This window comes from Pantherophis guttatus, chromosome 18, assembly GCF_059756535.1.
Source record: "Pantherophis guttatus breed Tessera chromosome 18, ASM5975653v1, whole genome shotgun sequence".
Lineage (NCBI taxonomy): Eukaryota > Metazoa > Chordata > Lepidosauria > Squamata > Colubridae > Pantherophis > Pantherophis guttatus.
Genome location: NC_142080.1, coordinates 11,558,109 through 11,582,734, shown reverse-complemented (window position 1 = coordinate 11,582,734; position 24,626 = coordinate 11,558,109). Strand labels below are relative to the sequence as shown.

Below are 24,626 nucleotides of genomic sequence, written 5' to 3'. Positions count from 1 at the left end.
TTAATCAATACTTTGGTTTTGGTTTTGTTCAATGTGAAGCCTGCCACCTCTCCATATTTACTTAATTCCTCTAGCACTTTTGGTCCTGATTCTATGGGGTCTTCAAGGATTAAGGCTACATCGTCTGCAAATGCTTGCGTCTTGTAAATTTCCTTCCTGATCTTCAGTCCTTTTATTTCCTCATTAATTCTAATTTTCCGTAAAAGAACTTCTAAGGCCAAAATAAACAATAATGGGGATAGGGGGCAACCTTGCCTTACTCCCTTACTAATTTGGAATGTTTTAGTCCTATGCTCAGTGGCAGACTTAGCCAATCAAAGAACAAAGTTGATCAGCCTTAATCTTGGTTAGGTTCTTTTGAGATCTAGCACGTTGAGGGACACCATCACAGTGGGTCATTCCATAGTGACCCCTAGCTTTGCTCCCCATAATGTCGCTAATGTTATCAAGGGGGTTATCCAGGGGACCCTCCATATCCCATCCCTATTATCTTGGGGAGTAAGAGGCCCCTTGGGTCATGACACCAGCTGTCCCCCATGAGAACATAATGCGGTGATGTCACAGCCCCTGGGGCAGAGATATAAAGGCAGAAGGGATGAGAGGGGAGCTGTGGAGAGTTGAGGAGAGTAGAGGATAGTTGAGTTCAGTTGAGTTGTGTTGAGCAGAGTAGAGCAGAGCAGAGCGGAGGGGAGTGTTCTACTTTGTCAAATACCTCGCTGAAGCCTTTCAACTTTTATTTCTAGTCTGTCTTTCACAGTTACGTTGTTGGTAGGTTGGGCTATAGTTTCTTTTTGCATGCAAAGAACGAGTTAAGCAACTCTGCTTTCTCTCTGCTGCCTGTAATTTCCTTGCCGTCTTCTCTCTTTAGGGGACTTTTAGTTTGGTTGCTGTGCCAAACCAGACAGTTGTAGAGGTACAAAGGAGAGACTCCCAAATTCCTCTGTAGATCAGCAGCTCCTTGGGCAGTCTGAGCTTCTTGACCCAGGAAGAACATGTGATAAATAGAGATAGATAGATAGACAACTAGATAGATAGATAGATAGATAGATAGATAGATAGATAGATAGATAGATGATAGATGATAGATGATAGATGATAGATGATAGATGATAGATAGATAGATAGATAGATAGATAGATGATAGATAGATAGATAGATAGATAGATAGATAGATAGATAGATAGGAGCACCAAGGACCCCTCCTTTCAACCTGGAGTTACAAAACTTCTCCTTTATTGACAGGATCTCCATCCAGTTCAAGAACTCCCTCTTCACGAGAGGATGGACCACATGCTAAAAAAGTTGCCCTTCTTGAAGAAGGAGGACAGCAAGGAGTCCCATCCACAAATTACGAATAATGACCCATGGCAGTGGAACAGTCACTTCTCTGGCTCCCACCCGTCCACTTCTTCGGCCACTCAAAGAACCACGCAGGTCTTGCCCCTTCTTGTAAAGGGTTCCCCAGCTCCAGTGGACATGAGCAAGAAGGTGCAGCCTCCAGCACTGGTGCTGCCAGAATTGGTGCGCAGGACCCCTCTGAGGGCTTCTCAGGGGGAAATGAAGCCTGGCCTCAAAGAGCCCCCTCCCTTGCCAAGGAGGCCCGAGAGGGAAAGGGCTCCGGGGAGAAAAAGCTCTCAAGACACCATCCTTCCCTCATATCCAGGTATAGATGCTACAGGGCTGGGCTACCTATGGAACCAGCCTTGTCCTATCACATCAGCCCACCCCACACAATCAATCCATCCATCCCTCCATCAATCAATCCATCAGGACAGAGCCAGAAGGGACCTTAGAGGTCTTCCTTCTCCAGAGACCAATTGCATTAAGCAATAAGTTTCTCTTCCTACCTTCTAGTGCTTTGGAAAATAAGTTGGCCCCCTCCTCTGTGTGCCAGCCCCTCAAATACTGGAAGACTGCTCTCATGTCACTAGTACACCCTTCCTTCCTTTTCCTAACTACCCAAATCCAAATCCTGCAATCGTCCTTCATCAGGTAGGGACGTTATGGTGCAGACTCCATCAGTCAAAGAGTTTCGACTGTGGGGCCTAGGAAGAGGGTCTTCTCTACTGCTGCCACTGTATTAGGGAACATCTTACCCTCAGAGGTGAGGAAAGACCCCTCCCTCTTAGCCTTTTTCAAAGGCTAGATCTAAATTATAAGATTACAACATCATGAAATTTCAAAGCAATAAAAAATTCCAATTCCATATATAAGATGGTTGTCTAAGGACAGGAAGATCAGGGCCTCGAGACTTATGACACGTTTGACCCCTCCCTCAGGCTCAGCCTGGTGATCCACTACGCACTCCTTGTCTCTCTCTGCTTTGAGAAGGCTTGTCCTGTCGAATTGCCCATCAATCTCTGTCTGTCTCTTCTTCTCAGAACTCTCTGACGAGTCTTTCAAAAATTTATGGGAGAGCAGGAAGCCATTAAAAGGCAGACCCGTCAAAGAAATCTTGGATCTCATGGACGAGAGAGAAATATTAGAGACCATCTTGGACCATCTTCGTCCTTTCCAGGTAAGCAGCTGGGTTTGTGTCGCGGTGGGCCCTGAGGTCCATCGTGGAGAGGGTCCAGAAGCCAGGGCTGCCTCGGTGGAGATCATTTATCCCAAAAGTAGACAAATGTAGTTATGGAGAATTTGCTGAACTAGGGGGTCCTTGCTGGAAGGATCATGGAACGACCATGGAATGATTGCCTCAACCATTTTGGACTCCACCTCAACATCAAGACAGGATACTTAGGGACTGTCACCACCCCTGGAATGCTTCAAATCAATGGAGAAAACCTAAAGAAGGTGGACATTTTTTGGTATCTGGGATCCCACCTCCAATGTCAATGGTGACATCAATGGCGAGGTGAGAGCAAAGGAGAATGCAGCCTGGATACGTTGGCGAGAACTCACCAGTGTGTTACTGGACAGACGAATGGCCACCCATCTTAAATCTAAGACCTACAAGACAACCATCCGCCCTGTTGCACTGTCTGGCACTGAATGCTGGGCAGCAACAACAGGGACCGCAAGCTCTCTGCATGCCACGGAAATGCGAAATGGTCCTGAGTGTGAGAAACAGTCCATTTTTTTCAGTTGTAAACTATCCTTTATAACTTCGAACAGTCAGTAAATAAATGTTCTGACCCAAACACGACAAACCCTCTGAAGTGAACTCAAAGATTCCTTTATGAGGAGAGCCAGCAGCCCCGACAAAAAGTTTCTCTCTCACCACAGGCTAACAAGTCCATCCGGCAGGGAGAAGAATCGTTGTCTGCCACATCTATTCATCTCCGCCCCCTGCCTTTTATCCCCAGAGCTAGGGAGGGGCTTCGCTAGCAGTGGTGGCTCGTCTGTCCCAAGGACCGGCCCATAGATTTCCACTGCTCTCCTCTCCTCTGCCTTCTGTGTATCCGCGCGTCAGGCACTGGACCCAGATGTTCCTCCTCTTCCTCATCCACCTCCAGACCTGCGGTCTGTTGACTCACCATCTGAGGGCTGACGGATGGCCCAGGCTCCTCCTCTGTCTCTCTCTCTGCCAGCCCCATTCCCTCTTCCCCCTCGGAGCTCTCAGGTTGCCTTGATGCTGGCCCTGACTCCCACGCCTCCTCCTCCTCCTCCTCCTCCTCCTCCTCCTCCTCCTCCTTCTCCTCCTCCTCCTCCTCCTCCTCCTCCTCCTCCTCCTCCTCCTCGTCCTCCTCTGATTCGGCTGCTGGAGGGCCACAACAATAAATGGTGATAAATCAAGTTCTCACAATTTGTGGCAGAGATTTTCCAACCGTTCATCTCAAAAGCTGCCTCTGCTCCAGCTGATACAATCCGGATGGTCCTTGTTACGTGCTTCGTGTCTGTCCCAGCTAGAAAAGTCAAATTACTTATAATATGCATCCGGACGCAGAAGGGAAACCAATCCTCCCCTTGGAAACACACAGAAAGCTGTTCCTTCCTCTGCTCCTTCACTTTCTCACAACTTCTTTTTTGTTGTTCTTGTTGTTGTTGGCAAAGCAGATTCCTTCAGACCACAAACTGCCCAGGAGGAAAACAAGCGCATTGCCGCCCATCGACCAGAAGCAAAGCACGTCCCAGGTCTTGTCTAAAGACAAGGTAAATATGCGGAGGTTTTACACTTTTAGGGCCGCAGTTATCTTAGATGCAACATCAGAAGAGGACAGCTTGCCATGGCCAACTCACCGTGGCTGCCCACGAGCCACAGCAGACTCACCGCGGGTTAATTCAACCATTCCGTTCTCTCCAATAATGTTAAAAATCATTTTAACATTTGTCGTTTATGTTTCATTTGTCCCTCCTTTGAGGCCTCCTTTCTTTGACGCTTCTGTTCCACCATTTCCTCGATATTAGACAGACAATGAATAATAGAACTACAGACTTGGAAGGGGGCCTTGGAGGTCTTCTAGTCCAACCCCCTACTGAAGGAGGAAACCCTTTCCCATTTCAGGCAAACGGTTGTCCAATCTCTTCTTAAAAGCTTCCAGTGATGCAACACCCACAACTTCTGGAGGCAAACTGTTCCACTGGTTAATTGTTCTCACTGTTTGGAAGTTTCTCCTTGGTTCTAGATTGGTTCTCTCCTTGATAAGTTTCCATCCATTGTTTCTTGTCTTGCCTTCGGGTGCTTTGGAGAATAGGCTGACCCCCTCCTCTTTTTGGCAACCCTTGAGGTATTGGAACCCTGCTATTAGTGTAACTCTTGTTCCCTGGTGAGTTGGCCACGGCAAGTAGGCCATGGCTAGTTGGCCATGGTTAGTTGGCCAAGCCAAGAGGGCCATGGCAAGTTGTCCCAATCCACCACGGAGAGCTAATGCATGTAAAAAGATGAAGCTGCCAGATCTCCACAGAAACCATAAAGGATCTCAGGACGGCCAAACAGAGAATCAGCAAAGGGCACCTATGGGGATGGGGGAGGGGGGTTAAAGTAGCTTTTCAAGAAGAAGAAGAAAGTCAAAATGGCAATTATTGACTTATTAGATTCGTATGCTGCCCATCTCCCCGATCAGGTCACCCAGGACCAGTTTCCGTGTGCTTGACCACACGGAGTCCTTTTCTGATCCTAATTTCTCCTATATTTCCTTTTCCTGGCCGTTTGGTGGAGCTCCCTAGGACTCACGGACTCTTTTTCCCACCTTCAGATTAGCCTCTACAAATATTATGGCGTTAAACTGCGAAACTCAACACAGAAGGACCTGGTGACGGAACAGCTCCAAAGCCTTCTAAGTTTTTCACTCCAGGAAGAAACAGACCGAGAGGTGAGTGGCAGTGGGATGCCTGCGGGGGCTGAGACCTCCATCTTTGTGGGGTCCTTGGGGCTCTCTGAGCTTGGATGTTTTCTTGCAGACGTTTAGTGACCCAACTAGGTCACCTCATCAGTGCCAGAAGAGAACAGGTTTTGCAGAATAGAGGTGAAGGGAGGAGGAGGAGGAGGAGGAGAATTGTGGGGTCCTTGGTGCTCTCTTAACTTGGTTGTTTTCCTGTAGATGTTTCATGACCCAGCTAGGTAACATCATCAGTGCTAGAAGAGAATGGGGGTTACAGAGAGGAGGAGGAGGAGGAGGACTGTGGGGTCCTTGGTGCTCTCTGTGCTTGGTTGTTTTGTTGCAGACATTTCATTACCCAGCTAGGTAATTTCATCAGTGCTAGAAGGGCCTGGGGTTTGCAGAGAGGAGGAGGAGCAGGAGGTGGAGAAGGGGAGGAGAAAGCGGAAGGTAAAGACAAAGGGTTAGGTGCAAATAAGAGCCTTGGTGGTGCAGCGGACTAAAATGCTGTTAAGTAGCACTTAGCTGCCAGCTGCCGGCAATTACTGTGAGTTCAAATCTCACCAGGCTCAAGGTTGACTCAACCTTCCATCCTTCCGAGGTAGGTAAAATGAGGACCCGGATTGTGGGGGCAATAAGCTGACTTTGTATAAAAAAGAACACCGCTTTGGGGGGGGGGGAAAGACCTACTAAGCAGGTCTATACAAAAGTATGAAGGCTATTGCTTAACGCATTGTAAGCCGCCCTGAGTCTCCGGAGAAGGGCGGCATATAAATCGAACCTATAAATCAATAAATGTCCTAATTCACAAACATCGCTTTGCCTAGGGAATCTCGGAATCCATTCGAATGGCATCCTTTTGCCACCTGCCTGAGATTCTGGTGGCCCTGGAGGAGGCTGGCCAGTTCAGGCAGACAAAAGGACCGTTTGCAGTAGAAGCCCCCATTGAGGTAAGACCAGGGATGGGGTTGCAAGGTCTGAAACTCAGTACAGAAGGAGGCTGGGGGATTCTGGGAAGGAGAGTCCAATGTGCTTAGAAGGACTTAGGCTCCAGGCTGTCAGGTCTCCTCAGATTGGTCATAGATCTCGTAGATGTAGGTGGTGCTGAAATTATCCATCTCCATCTCCTGGAGAACTATTTTATAAGGCTAGAGAAGATTAGGAGCTGCCCCAACAAACACCTCGAGTAGACCCAAAGGTGCTTTTTCCAAAGGCTTGGGCTTGGTTTTTTCCTGAAGACATTTCGCTTCTCATCCAAAAAGCTTCTTCTCTTTTGACCCAAGTCAGACCTGAAGAAGCTTCTGGGATGAGAAGCGAAACCTCTTCAAGGAAAAACAAAGTCCAGTTGCCTTTGAAAAAGCCCCTTTGGGGCAACCGTGACCTGGATGACTAAGAAGCTCCATCAGTTTCCATCCATTGCTTCTTGTCTTGTCTTCTGGTGCTTTGGGAAAGAGTTTGACCCCCTCGTCTTTGGACTGACAGGACTCACAGACCCTCTCCGAGAGATGGATTCGGACCACATTAATACTCTGCTATGGCCAGGCAGTCCTGGGAGCGCAAGTAGAGGACATGATGCCTTTCCTGGACAACATTGTCTCAGAAATACTCTATCAGTATTCCAGCATGAAAAAGGTAGGCAGGTTTCCACCCTCTACTTCTCTTAATGCTGAGTTTAATCACAAGAACAATTATAATCCGGAGTCCTTAGCTTGTTTGATTTCTTAAAGACATTTCATGACCCAACTAGCATGTTGTGGGAGAGGAGGAGGAGGAGGAGGAGGAGGAGGAGGAGGAGGAGGAGGAGGAGGAGGAGGAGGAGGAGGAGGAGGAGGAGAATCTATGGTCTTGTTGCATTTATTATCCTCAAGGCAGCGCTCCTGCATTACACTCTTTCTTCCTTTCCACACAACAACTCTGTGACGTGTTTTGGATTGAGACTGGCCCCAACTCACCTAGCTGGCTCTCGTGCCTAGGGCGGGACTTGAACTCACAGTCTCCTGGTGATTGGCCCAAAGACAGTTGGCCTTTTTCCCTAAGGAGGAACTAGAACTCACCATCTCCTGGTGATTGGCGCAAAGTCTCTCAGCTGCCTTTCATCCTATAGTGGGACTAGAACCCAGAGTGTCCAGTGATGTTTTGATTGGGGGCCCCCAGAGTTCAACCAAAGACAATCGGCTACGTAAAGGTTTCAGTAAATAAATACATCCTCTTCCTTCTGGTTTCTTTTCATTCCCACTGGGGTTTTCCAGGACGAAGGGCTGAAGAAAGCCTTCATGAGGTCCATCATCATGATCACCAAAGCTGTTGCCAACAGCAGGAGGCAAGACCTCGATTTGCCCCAGAAACAGGAACTGGTCACAAACATCGTTGTAAGTGGGGAGAGGGGGGGAGGCAGGTGCTCCTGGGCGTCTTTCTTTTTGGAAGTGAATTTGAACCGAATTGAATGCCAATCAATGGAGCCTGAAAGGTTTTGTTGCTAAGTGGGACATTTGTTAAGGGAATTCTGCCCATTGTACGACCTGTCTTGCCACCGTTGTTAGCCGAATCATTTTCGTTCAGTTAATCGCACGGCTGTTAAGGGAATCTGGCTTCCCAATTTTATATAGGTCATCAAGAGGCCACAGTTACCCACCCCTGACTTAAATCATGGTCACGGGACACTGCAAACTGCCATCAATGCAAGCTGGTGGCCAAGTGACCGAAATGGGGTCACAGGATCGCTGAGGAAGGGGCGCCTCTCGGAACTTGGCATCTGGGTCATAAGTAGTCCTGAAGAGATCCCTCAAAACTTTAAATGGTGGCTAAGTGACCAGTTGTAAGCTGGGGACTTCCTGTGTCAACCAGAAAAAGCGTAGGGCTGGGAAGAGGGCCAGCTGGAGGGTGGCCATATCTCAGGTTCTTTCTTAGATGGGTTTCCTTCTCTTTTCAGGAAGTCATTGAAGATGAGCCCGCGAGACCCTTGTCCATCGAAAATCTCCATCAAGCGGTCATCACCATCACCTGCATGAGGTATGTACCTGCCGAGAGACAGAGAGAGAGAGAGAGAGAGACAGAGAGAGAGAGAGAGACAGAGGAAGGAGGGAGGGAGAGAGAGAGAAATCCTGCATCCTGTTTTGGTCACCACAATATAAAAAAGATGTTGAGACTCTAGAAAGAGTGCAGGGAAGAGCAACCAGGATGATGAGGGGAGTTCTGATATTTGAGGGGCTCTCAGAGAGAGGAGGGGGTCAACTTCCCCTCCAAAGTAGCTGAGAGCATGATGAGAAGCGATGTAGGGAAGCTTATCAAAGAGAGATCCAGGAGAAATTTCCTGACACCGAGAACAATCCATCAGTGGAACAGTTTGCCTCCAGAAGTTGGGGGTGCTCCATCCCTCGAGGTTTTCAAGAAAAGAGTGGACAACCATATGACTGGGATGGTTTAAGGACCATCAAGCAAGGGTTGGAGTAGAAGACCTCCGAGGTCCCTTTTAGCCTAATGAGTCTATGATCTTCTCACCCTCCTCCTCTTTTCTCGTCTTTCATCAGCCGTATGAAGCCCCCCTTGAACTCCGAGATGAGGTCTAAAGTGGTGAGAAAAAGCATCCAGAAGGTGTTTTCCTTGCCGGCTTACCTGGTGACAAAACTGAACGTGAACGGCCCAGGACAACCAGCTCAAACTCAGGTGAGCAGTCCAGATGGAGCCAAGCCATCTGAGATCCACCTGGAAATAAGCATGATTCAAAATCTCCTCCAAAACTCTGGATCCATCCATCGAGCCCAATGTCCTTTTGTTCCTCGTGTTCAGCCGAGAAAGCATTTCCTCCAACTCTGGAAGAAAAACCAGCCCTGCAAGACGGGCCACTCCGTTGATTGCAGAAGGGTGGACTTCAACTCCCAGAAGTCCGTGGCTGGCTCAGGATTGTTGGGCGTTGCAGTCCACCAGTCGTCCTAAAAGGGCCATAAGTTCCCCAGCCCTGGATTTCTTCCTCTTTCTTCCTTTACACCACTTCTTCCTTTAGATATTCTTTTTCTCCTTCTAGGATTTTTATGACCAGATGGTGACTACCTGCAACACCATGCTCACCGCCTTGCTGTCCGAGGCTCCCAATTTGGATTCCCTGCAGGATGTCTTGACGGTAAAGAGTGATTCTTTCTCGGGGTTGGTCAGCCAGATGTTTAGGCTGCATTTGGCGATTCTGTCCAGCTGTCGAGCCCCTCCCAAGGACCCGGGATAGGCAAATGTGGCTGTTGGATGGACAACTCGTCCCATGGGACAATTCAACCATTCAATTTAACTCATTTCAATAGTTAAAAAATGATGTTCATTTTTGTCATTTACATTTGTTTTGTCCCTCCTCTGGCATCTTTTCACTAATGATTCTATTCCACTATTTCTCCGATATTCGTGTCTCTCTTGTCCCACGGCAAGGAGGAAGGGAGGGAGGGAGGGAGGAGATGATAATAAGAGTGAGGGAGGGTCTCAGGGAAGTCCACAGGTGCCCCTGACACGAGAGACGTTGAGCTGGCCACTCCCACCTCGGCCACGCCCCCCTCGAGGTCAAACACAACCTTGATTCGGCCCTCCATGAAATCGAGTTTGACACCCCTGTCATAGAGCCTCGCAGCTGTTCCGAGTAAAGCTGCCTTCTGCAATTGACCGATGCAGATTATGTCGATGCCGATGGGATTCATTTTAGCAACAGAAATTTTGGACTCATTGTGGTCATAAGTCGAGGACTACCTGTATTTGTGATGGTTGCAGCATCCTGGGGGGGGTGTCACCTGAACACCATTGGCGAACTGCCCAACTGGCTTCCGACAAGCCAAAGTCTACGGGGAAAGCGAGATTTGGCTAATGACTGCATTATTCACTTAAGGACCACAGGGATTCGTTCAACCCTGGCAAAAAAAGGTCATAAAGCCAGTCACAAGTCGCCTAACATCCACCTTGGTAAACACCCCAAATTCTGGTCGTAAGTCAAGGACTACTTATACAGGAAGTCCTCGACATACAGCCATTCATTTAGGGACCGAGCTGGGATGCTGTAGCCGTCATAAAGATGAGTCATTGGCCAAGTGTTCAAATTTTGATCATGTGACCATAGGGATGCTGCAATGGTCATAAGTGTGAAGAATGGTCATAAGTCCCTTTTTCAGTGCCATTGTAACTTTGAACAGTGACTAAATACTAATAGCACTTAGACTTACATACCGCTTCACCGTGGTTTACAGCCCTCTCTAAATGAGGACCCAGGTTCTTCTCCTATCTGGGTCCTCATTTGACCGACCTGGTAAGGACGGAAAGCTGAGTCAACCTGGAGCCGATCAGGATGGAACTGCTGAACTTCTGGCAGTTGGCAGAATTAGCCTGCAATACTGCGTTCTAACCACTGTGCCACCACGGCTCTAAATGAACTGTTGTAAGACTAGTTGTATTCCAGAAATCTTCAATTGCTACTCTAGTTTTCAGTCTAAAATAGACCTCAATTGACCAATGTCTCAAATTTGTTGAGCTCCTTAGATTTTCTCCCCAGTCCTGGCAACTTCTGTGGCTCTTCCAACTGTGAATCACAAATTCTTCCTTTCCTCCTCCTCCTTTGTTTTTCCTGGCAGCACATTAATCCCTGGATTGAATCTCCCAAGAGACACGAGAGAGAGAGGGCCATCAAGAGCATCAGACACCTCCTGAAGTTCGTTTCTGAAAACGTCAATTTCGACGTAAGTCACCGTTTGGGATGCGCAGTGAGATGTTTTCAAAGAAAGGAAGAAAAAGAAGCAAGTCCTGCTGCCTTTTGGAAAAAGCATCTTTGGGATGTGACCAGGAGGATAGAAGGAGTCCCGCTTGATGAAGGGGTTGGAGGAGAAAACCTCCACAGTCCCTTCCAGCAATTGAGGTTCTGGGATTCTAAGGTTCTATGATTCTGGGATTCAAAGATTCAGAGATTCTGAGATTCAGAGATTCAAAGATTGTATGATTTAGAAATTCAAAGATTCTAGGATTCTAAGATTCTATTATTCAAAGATTCTAGGATTCACTGATTTTATGAATCTATGACTATGATTCTAGTCTTCTAAGATTCAAATATTGGATAATTCTAAAATTCTAAGATTTTATGTTTCTAAGATTCTGTGATTCTAGAATTCTAAAAGGTAGGATTCTAGGATTCTGTGGTGCTATGGTTCCTATGCTCTGATTTCAGTTGGCTGAAACCTTCATGAGCCCCCCTTCTCATCTTTCCCCTCCTTTTTGCTTCCTTTCATTAGCCCACAGGTGACTTTTCTTTGCTGGGACAGCTGGTGGCTTTGCTGGGCCTGCACGTTGGCGACACCAGCAAAGAAGTTGGCCAGACGTCCGCAGAGGCCGCCTACCACCTCCACCACCTCATCATGAGCAAAATGGGTGAGAAAGTTGGACTCCAAGGGCTGCCAGGAGCCCAGGGATGCGCACTGCCCAGGAGAGCACTGGGTGGCACAGCTTGTGGCGTGACCAAGACCCCGGTCGTTTGCCTGGGCAGAGATGCCTGGAATTGGCCGTTGGTATTGGCACCTCTCAGGGCCAGGGGTCATTTGAAGACTGAGTTTCTCACGTTAAGTGGATCCGTTAGGCCAGTGGTCGGCAAACTCATTAGTCAACAGAGCCAAATATCAACAGTACAACGATTGAAATTTCTTTGGAGAGCCAAATCGGTTAAACTTAAACTAGATAGGTAGGTACATTGTTATTAACTTAATTAGGGTACTCCTAAACTGGCCTTTGCTAAGAACGTCCTCAATCTGATGGAGGTACGTTCGCTGAGGTCGACCCCTTCCATCTCTCCCATCCACACTCGTCCTGTATACTTCTTTCGTCTATCTCCTTTCGTTCATCCTCTTTATATGTCCAAACCATCTCCTCGACACTACATCTTCTTTCACTCCACAACGTTCCCTAAAATTAACTTAATAAACTTTACTTAAAGTTTTAAGTCTTAGTTAAACTATAGGTACGTTGAATAAAACTTGATCTCATACTTAATAACGATATTATTTATTGATAAAATTAAATTTCTTACAATTGACCTTACAATATCCATAAAATTAAATCATGACAATGACTGACAAACACTAATGTGAACAATGGCCTTGCATCTCCTTGGAAAGTTTGAGTAAGTCAGGTTTGTATGTTGTTTTTAATTTTAGGCATGATTCCAGGTTCTCATCAATAAGACAACTTCTCAATTTACTCTTGATAAGGTTCATGCTTGAAAATGATTGTTCGCATAACCATGTAGACCCGAATAAGGAAAAAACAGCAAATGCTATTTTTTTCAGTTGATGATATGAGTCAGGAATACTATTCCAGGTGTTAAAAATCATCATATCTTCCTTCTCCAGGTCTTTCAAAGCAGACCACTTGTGCTGTGAACTAAGTTCACATTTATTTTTCTCCAATATTTCTGTATCGGCACAAAGACGTTCAAATTTCGAGCTCCACAATTCTTTGTTTTTGAAATCCAGCAATTGCATTTCAAAGTTGCCAATGTCAATATTAAAGGGAGAAACATTTAATTCTGTTACAGTAGCATTAAGAGGCTTTCTAACAAAGGCTAACGTCGCTTTGCTGTTTCTGAATTCCTGAAACCTGTTGAGAAAAGCTTCCCTCATATTTAAAAGTGTTGTTTTGAAATAGCAAATGTCAATATCAGAATTATTTTCTTGGCGATGTTTCAACAGGCTTGGAAAGTGAATCGAAGTTTCTCTTTCAAAATCTTGAGCAAAAAGAGATCATTGGTTTTCGAATGAAATAACTTCTTCTAACATCGAAAAAATGGTGTTTCCTTTCCCCTGTAGTTTACGATTAAGCTGATTCAGATGAGACGTAATGTCTACCATGAAATAAAATTTTTGGATCCACTGATCGTTCGTTAGTTCTGGATAGCGAATCCCCTTCTCAAGGAGAAATGCTTTAATTTCTGTTAATAAGGAAGCGAAACGTTTCAAAACGTTTCCTCTTGATAACCAACGTACCTTGTTATGCAGCAGAAGATCGGCGTACTCGCTCTCCATTTCAACTAAAAATCCTTTAAATTGGCGATGATTAAGAGGTTTAGTTATAATGGAGTTGATAATCTTAATCACCAATTCCATAACTTTGCAAATTTCTTCTGGAAATGTCTGAGCACAAAGCGCTTCTTGATGAATGATGCAATGGTAAGTAAGTACCTCGTGATTAATTTTTTCTTTCAAAATAGCAACAAACCCGTTTCTTACGCCGGTCATACTTTTCGCCCCGTCTGTTGAAATTGAGACAATTTTATCGAGTGGAATATGATGTTTTTCAATGTACTCAATTACAGCATTGCCATGTCCTCTCCACGTGTTTGACCTTTGAGTGGCAATAATCCTAAAATTTCTTCTTTAGGACCTGTAGATGAAATAAATCGTACAAAAAGTGAAACTTGAGCTGTATCATTTATGTCACAAGACTCGTCAACTGCTATTGATAAAGCTGAAACCAATTTAAGATCTTCGACTTGCTGGTTGGTTATATTCGAAGACATTTTGACTGTTCTGTCTTTCACTGTTTTAGCAGACAATGGTAACTCTTTAATTTTTTTTAGAATATCGGCTTTGTTCTTAAAATCCCGAAATAGCTCTTCGGATGCATTTATAAAACAACTTTTTATGTATTTGCCGTCTGTATATGGTTTTCCTCTCTTAGCAATCTTTTGACTAACCACAAAACTTGCAATATTAACATTGTTGGAAGATTGAATCCAGTAATTAAATACAGAACTTGATTTTTCTTGACTCTTCTGAAGTTCCTCAACTGCTTTCTTCCTTGCATCACCGACAGGATATTTACTACTGAATGGCACGTGTTTAGTTTTAAAGTGTCTCTCCAAATTTGATTTCTTGTTATGCACCAATTTTTCCTGACAAATGAGACAGGTCGGAAGGCCATTTAAGTTTTGAACAAACGCGAAAGTCTCGGTCCATTCAACTTTAAATTCATGGTTTTCGTCTTCCGTTTTTCTTTGCTTCTTCTTTGTAGCCATGTCAAACAGGGCACCTAAAAAAATGTTTCATTTTATAATAATAAAGCCACCAACACAAAATAATTACAATTCTTAAATTGATGACAAAAATACCTGTAGGATTTGCAGCTGGTTGGAAAAATACAGGTAACTTTATGCTCCGAGTAGTTACTTTTGTCACCCGCGCGTGATTTGCGGATGCGACTAGCACTAACCACTGCACAAGGAGATTGCTGACTGACTGGCTCACTCAACTCGTGCATGAATCGCGTGCGCCTCTCCCACGCTGCGTATCCCATGGCCCACCTGCGCCGCGTCTCCCGTCTCCCGTCTCTCGCCCGCAAGACACCCCCACTTCTTCTAACGCCACTTCTTCAGAATAGACTCGCCCAGGCCGAAAACCGACTTCTGCGCATGGGCCACGAAGTTTCAATCGCACTGTGCGTGCGCGCCCGCAGGTGGTATTTTGTGGAAGAGCCACACTCAAGGGGCCAAAGAGCCGCATGTGGCTCGCGAGCTGCAGTTTGCCGACCACAGAGTTAGGCTAGGCATCTGCCATCAGCCAGCCTGGGCTTGTGAGTCTTGGCACATGGATTGGGTCTTAGCGTGTTTTGCAAAGCCACCTTTTAGTCATTGGATGGCTGCATGTATTGCAGGAAGCCAGAAAACGGGTTAACCAAATTACGGGTTGAGTGGGCATTGTTAAGGAAAGAGCTAAAGAGGGTTTATACTTGCAATACATTATTTGTTAATTTTATAGTTTCAACCCCATTTTACGTGTCTTCTAATTTTTAATTGGGAGCCGTCCACAATCGGTTGAAAGACAGGCACTTATATCAATGGTTTACCTAAAGAAAAGGATCGGTTAAATTTGGCTAGTTAAAAGCTTAACCCAGTGGCAACTTTAAGCCATGTGGATTTCAATGCCCAGAATTCCCCAGGCAGCACACAATCAATTCACAACCTAATGCTTCATTTGCACATCAGACCAAGGTAGTCTGGGTTAAATCCGGTTAGATTCATTCATTCATTTGTTCATTCGTTTGTTGGTTCATTCCTTCATTCCTTCATTTATGTAATTTGTCTCTTATGTAGCCCTATATTTCCCCTCCATTTACAGTCCCATCTATTGTGTTAACCTAGAAAAGGGGTTACAGGTAGTCCTTGACTTACAACAATTCATTTAGTGACCATTCAAAGTTTAACCGGCACTGAAAAAAAGTGACTTGTGATTGTCTTTCACACTTACGACCGTTGCCGCATCCCCATGCTCACGGGATCAAAATCTGGACACTTGGCCACTGACTCCGATTTATGACGGTCGCAGTGTCCCAGGGTCATGTGATCCCTTTTGTGACCTTCTGCCAAACAAAGTCAATGGGGAAGACGGATTCACTTAACAACCGGGTTGCTAACTTAACTGCTGCGGCAATTCACTTAACCACGTTGGCAAGAAAAAAAATCGCAACCTGAGGCAAAACTCGCTTCATAACTGTCTTGCTTAGGACTCAATTGTGGTCGCAAGTCGAGGACTGCCTGTAATTGGACCACTAAAGAGGTCATTGTACCTGTTTCGTTCCTGATCAGTGAGATAAGAGAAAGGAGGGGGGCAGAGAAAGAGGGAGCGAGTGGGGAGGAGGAGGACTGGTGTCTCTGAGCTTTGTTGTTTTCTTGTGAAGGTTTCATGACCCAACTAGGTAACGAGAAAACCACCGAGCCCAGAGAGCACCAGGGACCCCTCAGGTCAGCCCTGAGCTACAGATCTTCTCTTCTGTTGGAACGACTAAACCGGCCGTCAGACGAAGGATGTTCAGAAGTTCCGAATGCCAAAATCTGACCTTCTCTTGTTTTCCTCCCTCCAAAGCCAAAGAAATGGATGAGAAACCTAGAAACAAGAAGGGGAAGGTCGTCACTTGGCTGAGGGAAGACTTCTCCTTTTCGGGCCCAACAATATTTTATAATAACGTCTCCAAAATGGCTACGGTACGTTTTCGTTCAGCATTTTGCCTGGCTTCTTATTGACCTTCCTTTCTCTCCTCCTCTTGACCTGGAGATACTCAAAAAAGTCAATATCACAGTGGGGACGGCAGGCTCCAAAGGCCGGAGGGTGGATATCCATCCCCCACAATGTCTAGGAGCAGGCGATCTCGGCTGCCATGTTGGCTTCTTTCACCCACATCCTAATATCACGTGGTGGATGTCATGGAATACGGCCTGCCTCTCTACATGGGGTGCTGTCCCCAGATACGGGTCAAAGTCTCTGGCTTGTCAAAACCCTGATGCATCTCTTCATGGTCTCCTTTTCTTCTTTCCGATAGGCCTTTGGCGAGCATCTGAGCCCGTCACAAATAAACGACCTGATCTTAAAAGCCCTGGCAGCTCTGACACACCTGGACAAAAACATTTCACACACTGCGGGACTCCTGCTCAATTCGTTCTTGGAAGAATGTGGGATGGACATGGAGGAGGTAAGAAAATGGCAGGGTTTGGAGCAAAAGGGATAGAGGAGATTTTGTAGAAAAGAAAGATGAGGATGGGTGAGACCTTGTTGACTTGGTGACAACACTTCAGCTGGATTTAAGAAGGCTAGGGTTGGATGGAGACCACCAGGTAATCTTAGGGCTGTTGAGAAAGTTGGTCATCCCTTGGATTTCTCTTTTGCCATAGCTGCCCATGATCCTCAAGGAGATCTACCGACGTCTCCCGAAGATCTTGGACCCTGCCACCAAACAACAAACGCTAAAGGCAGTGTGTCACCTGGCGTCCAAACGGGTGAACAAAGTCGTGGATATTCTCCTCGAGTGCTCGGTGGCGTGCGATGGGTAAGAAGAACCTCAAGGAGATGTGCCTCCTGTTTTCTTGTACTCTACAGAGATTCTCAACCATTTGCGATAGGGGTGAATATCTGTAGCTTGGGGTGGGCAGGTCATGTGCTGATTGGGGGGGAGGTTGCATTGGGTTGGTTGAGGGCCAGTGCAGTCGCTGGTTGGCTGTGCAGTCGATCTGAATTCTGAGAGCTTCCTAGGCTGGTTGTCTCCACCATCCAGGTCATGATTGTCCCAAAGGTGCTTTTCCAAAAGGCAGCTGGACCTCCTTGGTTTTTTACCTTTATTGGTCGCCACACTGTAGAAACAATGCAGAGACTCTGAAAGAGTGCAGAGAAGAGCAACGAAGATGATTAGTGAACCGGAGCCTAAAACATATGAAGAAGAGTTGCAGGAATTGGGTCTCTCTAGTTCGATGAAAGGAAGGATTGAGGGGGGACAGGATAGCAGTGTTCTGATATCTGAGGGGCTGCCACAAAGAGGAGGGGGTCAACCTATTTTCCAAACCACCTGAGGGCAGGCAAGAAGCAAAGGATGGAGACGAATCAAAGAGAGAAGCAACCTACAATGTGCAGAACTTTCCTAGCAGTGCAAACAATTAACCAGTGGAACAACTTGCCTCCAGAAGTTGTGGGTGCACCATCACTGGAGGTTTTCAAGAAGAGATTGGACAGCCATTTGTCTGAAATGGGATAAGATTTCCTGCCTGAGAAGCAGTTTGGAGTACAAGACCTCCAAGGCAGGGGTGAAATCCTCTGGTTTGGTCTGGTTCGCCCGAACCGATAGTAATAATTGCTACTGTTTGCCCGAACTGGTAGTAAAAAAAAATGCTTTAAAAAGTACGACAATCAGCTGTGCCGGGCAATGTCGGAACCTTTTTGTAATTTCTAATTTCAGCATTTTTTTACTACCAGTCAGCTGTGAGAAAATCAGCTGTGCCTGATTGTCTGTGAGGTTCCTGTTTGTTGCAGGGGCCATTTTGTGTAAAGTCCAGCTGCTTCTGCATTGTATGTGAGTCAGTTGTGTAGCTTTTGGGTTACTTTTGTGTAAAGTGTGATCGTTTGCTTTTGAGCTCTCTGTGATTCAGTGAGGTTCTGCATTGTGTGTGAATCAGTTGTGCAGCCACGCCCACCCGGACACATAACCACCAAGCCACGGCCGCCTGGTCATATGACCACCAAGAAACGGCCACCCGGTCACATGCCCACCAACCAACGCCCACAGAACCGGTTGGGAACATTTTTGAATTTCACCACTGCTCCAAGGTCCCTTCCAACTCGGTCCTTCTGTGAAAAGCACCTTTGGGTTAATTCTGTAGACACACTGCTCCTAGAAACCTCCCCTCCCTTGACCAGTTCTGGGTTCTCTGGCACTTCCGGTGGCGCAGAGGCCCTCGTTTGAATGGCTACCAGACAAACGGTTGCAAGTCGAGAACTACCTGTAGCTATATCTTTTTCCATGCCTTAAAGCAGTTCATTTGGCCATCGGTTCTCTAACCCTTTCTTCCGTTGGGGGGGTTAATCTATCTGGAATGGCCGTCTCTTTGAAAATGGGGAAAGAATCTGATTTTTTTCCCCAATCCATTTTTCCACCTGCACAGAAGTGCCAGGGAACTGTGGAGGGCGCTGGCTGCAGACCCCTATGCTAACCTGAAGATCATGAAGCCCCTCCTCAAAAGGCTTGATGACCACGATCCCAGCACCGAAGCTACTGGGAGGGGAACAAGCAAATCCATCATGCCCATTGCGGTAAGCCCTCAACCGGTGGCTCTCCTTTCCTGAGATCTGCAGGTGGGCCAGGCCTGAGGAAAGGGGAAGGGGCTGAGCAGAAGAGTCACCCTCGGGGGTCTCCTCATCAGGAGCAGGCACGCCCTGGCTGGAGGGAGGCAGAGGGCAAACTGGTGGGGGCTGAAATCGGAGCAAAATTTGACGTAAGCCCCCCTTCCCCCCAAAGTGCCCCATTGAAAGTAGAGGCATCTGTGGGCTTCCTCACCAGAACAGCTTTGATATTCATCCATCCATCCATTCATCCACCCATTCATCCAGCCAGCCAGCCAGCCAGCTCTATCATCTATCCACCCATCCATCCATCGGTTCATCTATTCATTAATCCATTCATTCATGTATCCGTTCATTGATTTATTCGTTTATTCATACATTCCTTCATTTATTCATTCCTTTACTCATCCAATCATTCATAATTCAATTGATTCCTTTATTCATTTCTTACGTTATTTCTTACAGAAATAACTAAAAAAGAGTTTGATTTAAGAAAATACATGATAGGAACCAACAAAGGCAAACACCCAACGGAGTACTTTGTGTCATATCTTATTTTAAATATTCTTAATCTGTATTTTTATTATGTGTTATATTGTTTTATTACGTTGTTGTAAACTTCCCAGTGTCAGATTGCTCAGATGGCCGGTGGAGAAATTTAATTAATTAAGACCAATAGATTTGTAGTCCAGGTTTGAACTGTGGGGTCCTTGGTGCTTACTGAGCTTGGTGGTTTTCTTGCAGATGTTTCCCGACCCAACCAGTCTAACCCTACCTCTAAGCCTAACTCTTCCAGCACTGAGGATGTTACCTAGCTGGGTCATGAAACATCTGCCACCAAAAAACACACGCTCAGACAGCACCCAGGGCCCCTCCAAGGACCCCTAAGAGGTGGAGAGTCAAGAGCCCACTTAGGAATGAAGACAAACAGAGAAACGTGAGGTTACCGATCTCTTTGTCCCCAGTTCTGTCTCACTTGTGCTACTCGTTGTCTCCCTTTTGTCCTGTATCTACACCCCATTGGCCTCTCAAAGTCTGGAGGGGGTGTAGAATGGGAGTTTCAGAAGTCCCACTTCTAGCAACCTTTTGCTCCGTGTCTCAGACATGGACATTCCTGGCTCAGCTTTCATGGACATGAGGATTTTTTTCTTTCTCTGGGCACAATGAGAATGTATCTGCCGAACAAAACTCTGCATTGGCGACAAGAAGGGCATCCAGCCAGGAAAGCCTCAGCTCCATTCAGTTGCCCAGACTCCACCCCGCAAGGGATTAGGGGGTCGTTAAAAGAAGAAATAGATGATGATGAGGAATCTAAGTAACCTGATGAGCCCGAGCTGACTCTCCTCTCCTCCTGTTTCTAGGCCACCAATGCGCTCTCCTTCCTCCTCTCGCTTCCTGAGGCAGCAACCATTGTCCAGCATAAGTTCTCCAGCCTGCTCCTGGCGCTCGTGACGCACATCTATTTTCTGCTGGGAGCAGGCAAGAGCGGGTCAGAACAGACCTACCATCTGGGGTAAGGAATCTCCTGGGCCCAATCTGGATCCTTTCTCCATTTCTGCAAAGCTCAGGAAACAGTCGTTAAGTGAACTTTGTCCCATTTTGCAACCTTTCTTGCCAGAGTGGTTAAGTGAATCATTGCACTGGTTAAGTCCCATGGTCGTTAAGTGAATCTGGCTTCCCCGTTGACTTTGCTTGTCAGAAGGTCCCAAAAGGGGATCGCGTGACTCTGAGACACTGCGACCGTCATAAATATGGGTCAGTTGCCGAGAGTCTGAATTCTGACCACATGACCATAGGGATACTGTAACGGTCGGAAGTGCAGGGGGATCAGCTGAATGATTGGCACCAACTCTTCTGCCTTTGTTTCATTTAGCAACGCAGTCAAAGCCGTCAAACACCTCATCTTGCGCACCGGCTATCAGGAGGAGTTCAAGGACTTAGATATGGTTCAATGTTGGGCGATGCTGATGAGTCCTGAAAGTGTGTTTGAAGGCATTTTCCACCTGGTCCGGTAAGAAATTAAAAGTCAAAAGAGCTTGGCTACGAGGGGCAGTGGGTGAGAGAGGGAGGGGAGGCAGAGGGAGAGGAGGAAGAAGAGGAGGCAGAGAGATAGGGGGAAGGGGAGAGAGAGGGAAGGGGAGAGGGAGAGGGGAGAGGGGAGAGGGAGAGAAAGAGGGAGAGAAAGAGGGAGAGAGACACACAGAAGGCAAAAGTGAGAGAGAGGAAAGATTAGAGGGGAGGAGAGGGAGGGGAGAGGGAGAGGGAGAAAGAGGGAGGGAGAGTGAGAGAGAGAGAGGGAGGGTGAGAGAGAGAGGAAGGGGAGAGGGAGAGAGGGAGGGTGAGAAATTCTCTAAATGGAGTAATTCATTGAGTAATTCATTTATCGATCATTCAGCTCATGATTTCTCTAGCTTGGTGATTTTCTTCTCCCTAACCAGCAGATCTTGTCTGACCTCTCCATATTTATTCTCTTAGGATCTTGTTCAACTACTCGAAACATGAGCTGAAGGTCATGCTCCGACAGGCTGAGACCTACGTGCGCCACCCCGATTTAAGACACAAAACCATTGGGATGGTTTTCTTTTCGGAGGTGAGGAGACCTTGAGATGCACCCCAACCTTCTGGAGCTCAAGGAAAGTTGCCCAGGGTTCAACAGAACTTTATGGTTAGAAACTAGAAGTTGTGGGTTCTCCATCACTGGAGGTCTTGAAGAAGAAACTAGACAGCCATTTGTCTGACATGGTAGAGGGTCTCCTGCTTCACCAGGGGGTTGGGCTAGAAGACCTCCAAGGTCTCCTGGTATTCTGTTAATCAGTGGAATGGCTTGCCTCCAGAAGTTGTGGGAGGGAGGGAGGGAGGGAGGGAGGGAGGGAGGGAGGGAGGAAGGAAGGAGATTGAGGGAGGGAGGATGGGAGGAAGGGAGGAAGGAAGACTCAATGACCCCAAATTCCTTTTACTTTTTGCATTATTTTTTGTATTCTTGCAACTATCATTTACACTACCTATCAGACAGTCACAAAAGGGATGACGTAAGCTCGAAACACTGCGACCGTCATATATATATATATTTATATGCCGCCATTCTCCCGAGGGACTCAGGGCGGCTTACAAAAACAATATCCAATACAAATCACAATAAATTAAAATCAACAACCCAATTAAAACAATTTAAAATTATAACAATGTACACCCATAACGGATCAGTTAAGTTGACGAAAGGGCCACATCTTCAACTCAAATATGGACCGGCAAGTACCCAAATTTTGATCACATGACCATGAGGATGCTACCATGGTCATAATTCTGAAAAATGGACGTATCTCTTTTGTCAATGCCGTTGTGACTTTCAGCGGTCACTAACCGAGGACTGTGTTTATTTTCTTTTTCTCTCCCCGTAATGGCTGAAAGTGGCATCTTTAGTCGAGGCTCTCAGGGAAGTTCTCTTCCTTGGCTTGGCTAACGCTCCATATCTCCACTCTTCTTCTTCAGCTGCTGTTTCACCCGGAAATTTGCCAATTCTTTGTCATCCAAGACATCCTCCAGGTGCTGAAGGAATGGATGACCCAGCCATATCCGCTGATACAGACTTTCAGCGTTAGAGGACTGGGGAACCTCATCCAACACCCGTTTGAGGTAAGAGATGGGGGGCAGGAAGGGAGTGGCTTCCAAGGTAGTAGCAGGTGTGACCTCGCTCTCTGGGAAGTCTACAAGGCTGGGAAGGAGAGAAGAAGGAGAAGAAGAAGGCAACCAGCAGAAAGAGGACAGCTAGAGGGGTGTCTCTTCTACAAAGATGGCTGCAACCGTGGAAGATCTGAAGGTGCAAGTAGAGGCCAGATCCTCTTGGAGGACATTTGTCTGAAATGGTATAGGGGTTCTGGCTTGAGCAGGGGTTGGACTAGAAGACCTCCAAGGTCCCTTCCATCTCTGGTATTCTGTTAAGGACCAGGGGAGACCTGAGAGCAGTCTTCCAGTATTTGAAGGGCTGCCCCAAAGAAGAGGGGGTCAACCTATTCTCCAAAGCCCCTGAAAGCAGAACGAGAAGCAGCGGACGGGAACTTATGAAGGAGAGAAACAACCTGGAACTAAGGAGAAATTTCCTGACCCTGAGAACAATTCATCCTTGGAACGACTTCCCTCCAGAAGTTATGGGTGCTCCATCACTGGAGCTTTTCAAGAAGAGTTTAGATAACCATTTGTCCAGCAGAGTCTAGGGTCTCCTGCTTGAGCAGGGGGTTGGACTAGAAGACCTCCAAGTTCCCTTTCAACCCTCTTCTTCTATGCTCTGTGGCCTTCTCTTGCATTTGTCATGATCGCTGGGAGACTCAGAGAACTCCAGTGACCGTTTAATTGCTCGTTTCTTTCCCTGCTTCCTCCAGAAGAACATCTTGGAACCCCTCTTGATGCCAGTGCTAAACTGCGCTTGTCACGAACAGAAGACCTTGGCAAAAGAAGCTATAAGGACCCTGCATTTCCTCCTCAGGAACCTCGATATCAAAACCCATGCGGTGAAGGCAGTCAACCTCATTCCGCTCCTTCTGAAACATTTTCATGATGTAAGTCAACCAAATCATAACAAACTGGTTTTCCACCTCTCTCTCCCTCCCTCCCTCCCTCCCTCCCTCATCTCCCCCTCTTCCCCCCCTCTCTCCCTCTCTTTCTCCCCCTCCTCATTCCCTTCCTCCCTCTCTCTCCCTCTCTCTTTCACTCTCTCTCTCCCTCCTCCCTCCCTCCTTCCCTCCCTCCCTCCTGCACTCCCTTTCATTCTCCCTCTCCCTCTATCTCTCTCTTTCTCCCATAAAGATGGGAGAAAGTCCAGAAGGAGCTGCTAAGATTGAACAACTCTGGTCTAGATCAGGATTTCTCAACCTTGGCAACTTTAAGAGGTGAGGACTTCAACTCCCAGAACTCTCCAGCCAGCATACTGGAGTTGGGCTCCCCATCTTTGGGGCAACCATGACCTGGATGATTGACCATCTCCATGGACATTGAACTGGGAATAGGTGTGCTCTGAACTTGTGTGTTCTCCTGCAAACTTCAAGAAACTTCTGCATGGCTATTCTGCTATTGGAGGGACTAACCTGTCTCTCTTCCTTCGTAGGACGACATCGAACTGAGGAATACCTCCATCACCATTTTCGGCATGCTCCTGAAAGGACTGAAGGAGTTACGGAACAGTAATATGGCCGAAAACATCCTGAACAGCCTTATTCCCCTCCTCATACAACTGTCAAATGATCGGACAAAAGAGGTGAGTTGAAGGGCTGGCTAAGCTGAGCTCCTGCTCTGATCATGCTACCTTCACAGAGACCACTCTGTACCCCCATCTTCACTCAGAGCAACGTGGTTGTACCACGTGGACACTCTGGAGAATGCAAAGACATTGTAGACAATCCTGAAGTTGTGGGGTCCTTGGTGCTCCCTGAACTTGATTGTTTCCTTGAAGACCTTTCATGACCCAACTAGGTGTCTTTCCTCCCTCGGCCAGGTCTCCAGGAAGACCCTCGACTCCTGCGTGTCCTTTATGAACTGGGGGGGCTTTCCCAGCAACTTGTTTGACTATGAAATGTACACCAGTCTTCATAGCATGTACTCCAACATCTGCTACGTGGTTGTAAGTAGGAGCCAAGCTGGCCTGTTTTCTTCCAGATTAGAGTAAACTAACCATTTATTTCTTTATTTTGCCCTGCCTTTCTTATTTTTCTAAATAGTTCAAGACGGTGGGCATCCCTAATACTTCTTCTTTTCTTCACAACAACCCTGTGAG

At 46.7% G+C, this 24,626-nt stretch overlaps 1 protein-coding gene across 1 annotated transcript; it reads left to right on the top strand.

Annotated features, from left to right (window-relative positions):
* The first annotated feature begins 581 nt into the window (after positions 1-581).
* On the top strand, positions 582-24,626 carry LOC148111570 (maestro heat-like repeat family member 5). Its single transcript, XM_087880752.1, has 24 exons — positions 582-768; positions 1,243-1,663; positions 2,382-2,518; positions 4,000-4,095; positions 5,139-5,255; positions 6,089-6,211; positions 6,744-6,893; positions 7,511-7,630; positions 8,191-8,270; positions 8,789-8,924; positions 9,283-9,378; positions 10,856-10,960; positions 11,507-11,642; positions 16,124-16,242; positions 16,578-16,727; positions 16,927-17,081; positions 18,685-18,832; positions 20,224-20,375; positions 20,736-20,873; positions 21,338-21,452; positions 22,352-22,495; positions 23,239-23,415; positions 23,961-24,110; positions 24,348-24,626. The coding sequence occupies exons 2-24, from the start codon at positions 1,282-1,284 to the stop codon at positions 24,516-24,518; spliced, it is 3,297 nt and encodes a 1,098-aa protein (XP_087736878.1). The 5' UTR covers positions 582-768; positions 1,243-1,281; the 3' UTR covers positions 24,519-24,626.

Coding starts and splice junctions, on each gene's coding strand:
- LOC148111570 (XM_087880752.1), top strand. CDS start 1,282: ATGGACCACATGCTAAAAAAGTTGCCCTTCTTGAAGAAGGAGGACAGC. Junction 10,961..11,506: donor CTGAAAACGTCAATTTCGAC/GTAAGTCACCGT, acceptor TCCTTTCATTAG/CCCACAGGTGACTTTTCTTT. Junction 22,496..23,238: donor TCATCCAACACCCGTTTGAG/GTAAGAGATGGG, acceptor TGCTTCCTCCAG/AAGAACATCTTGGAACCCCT.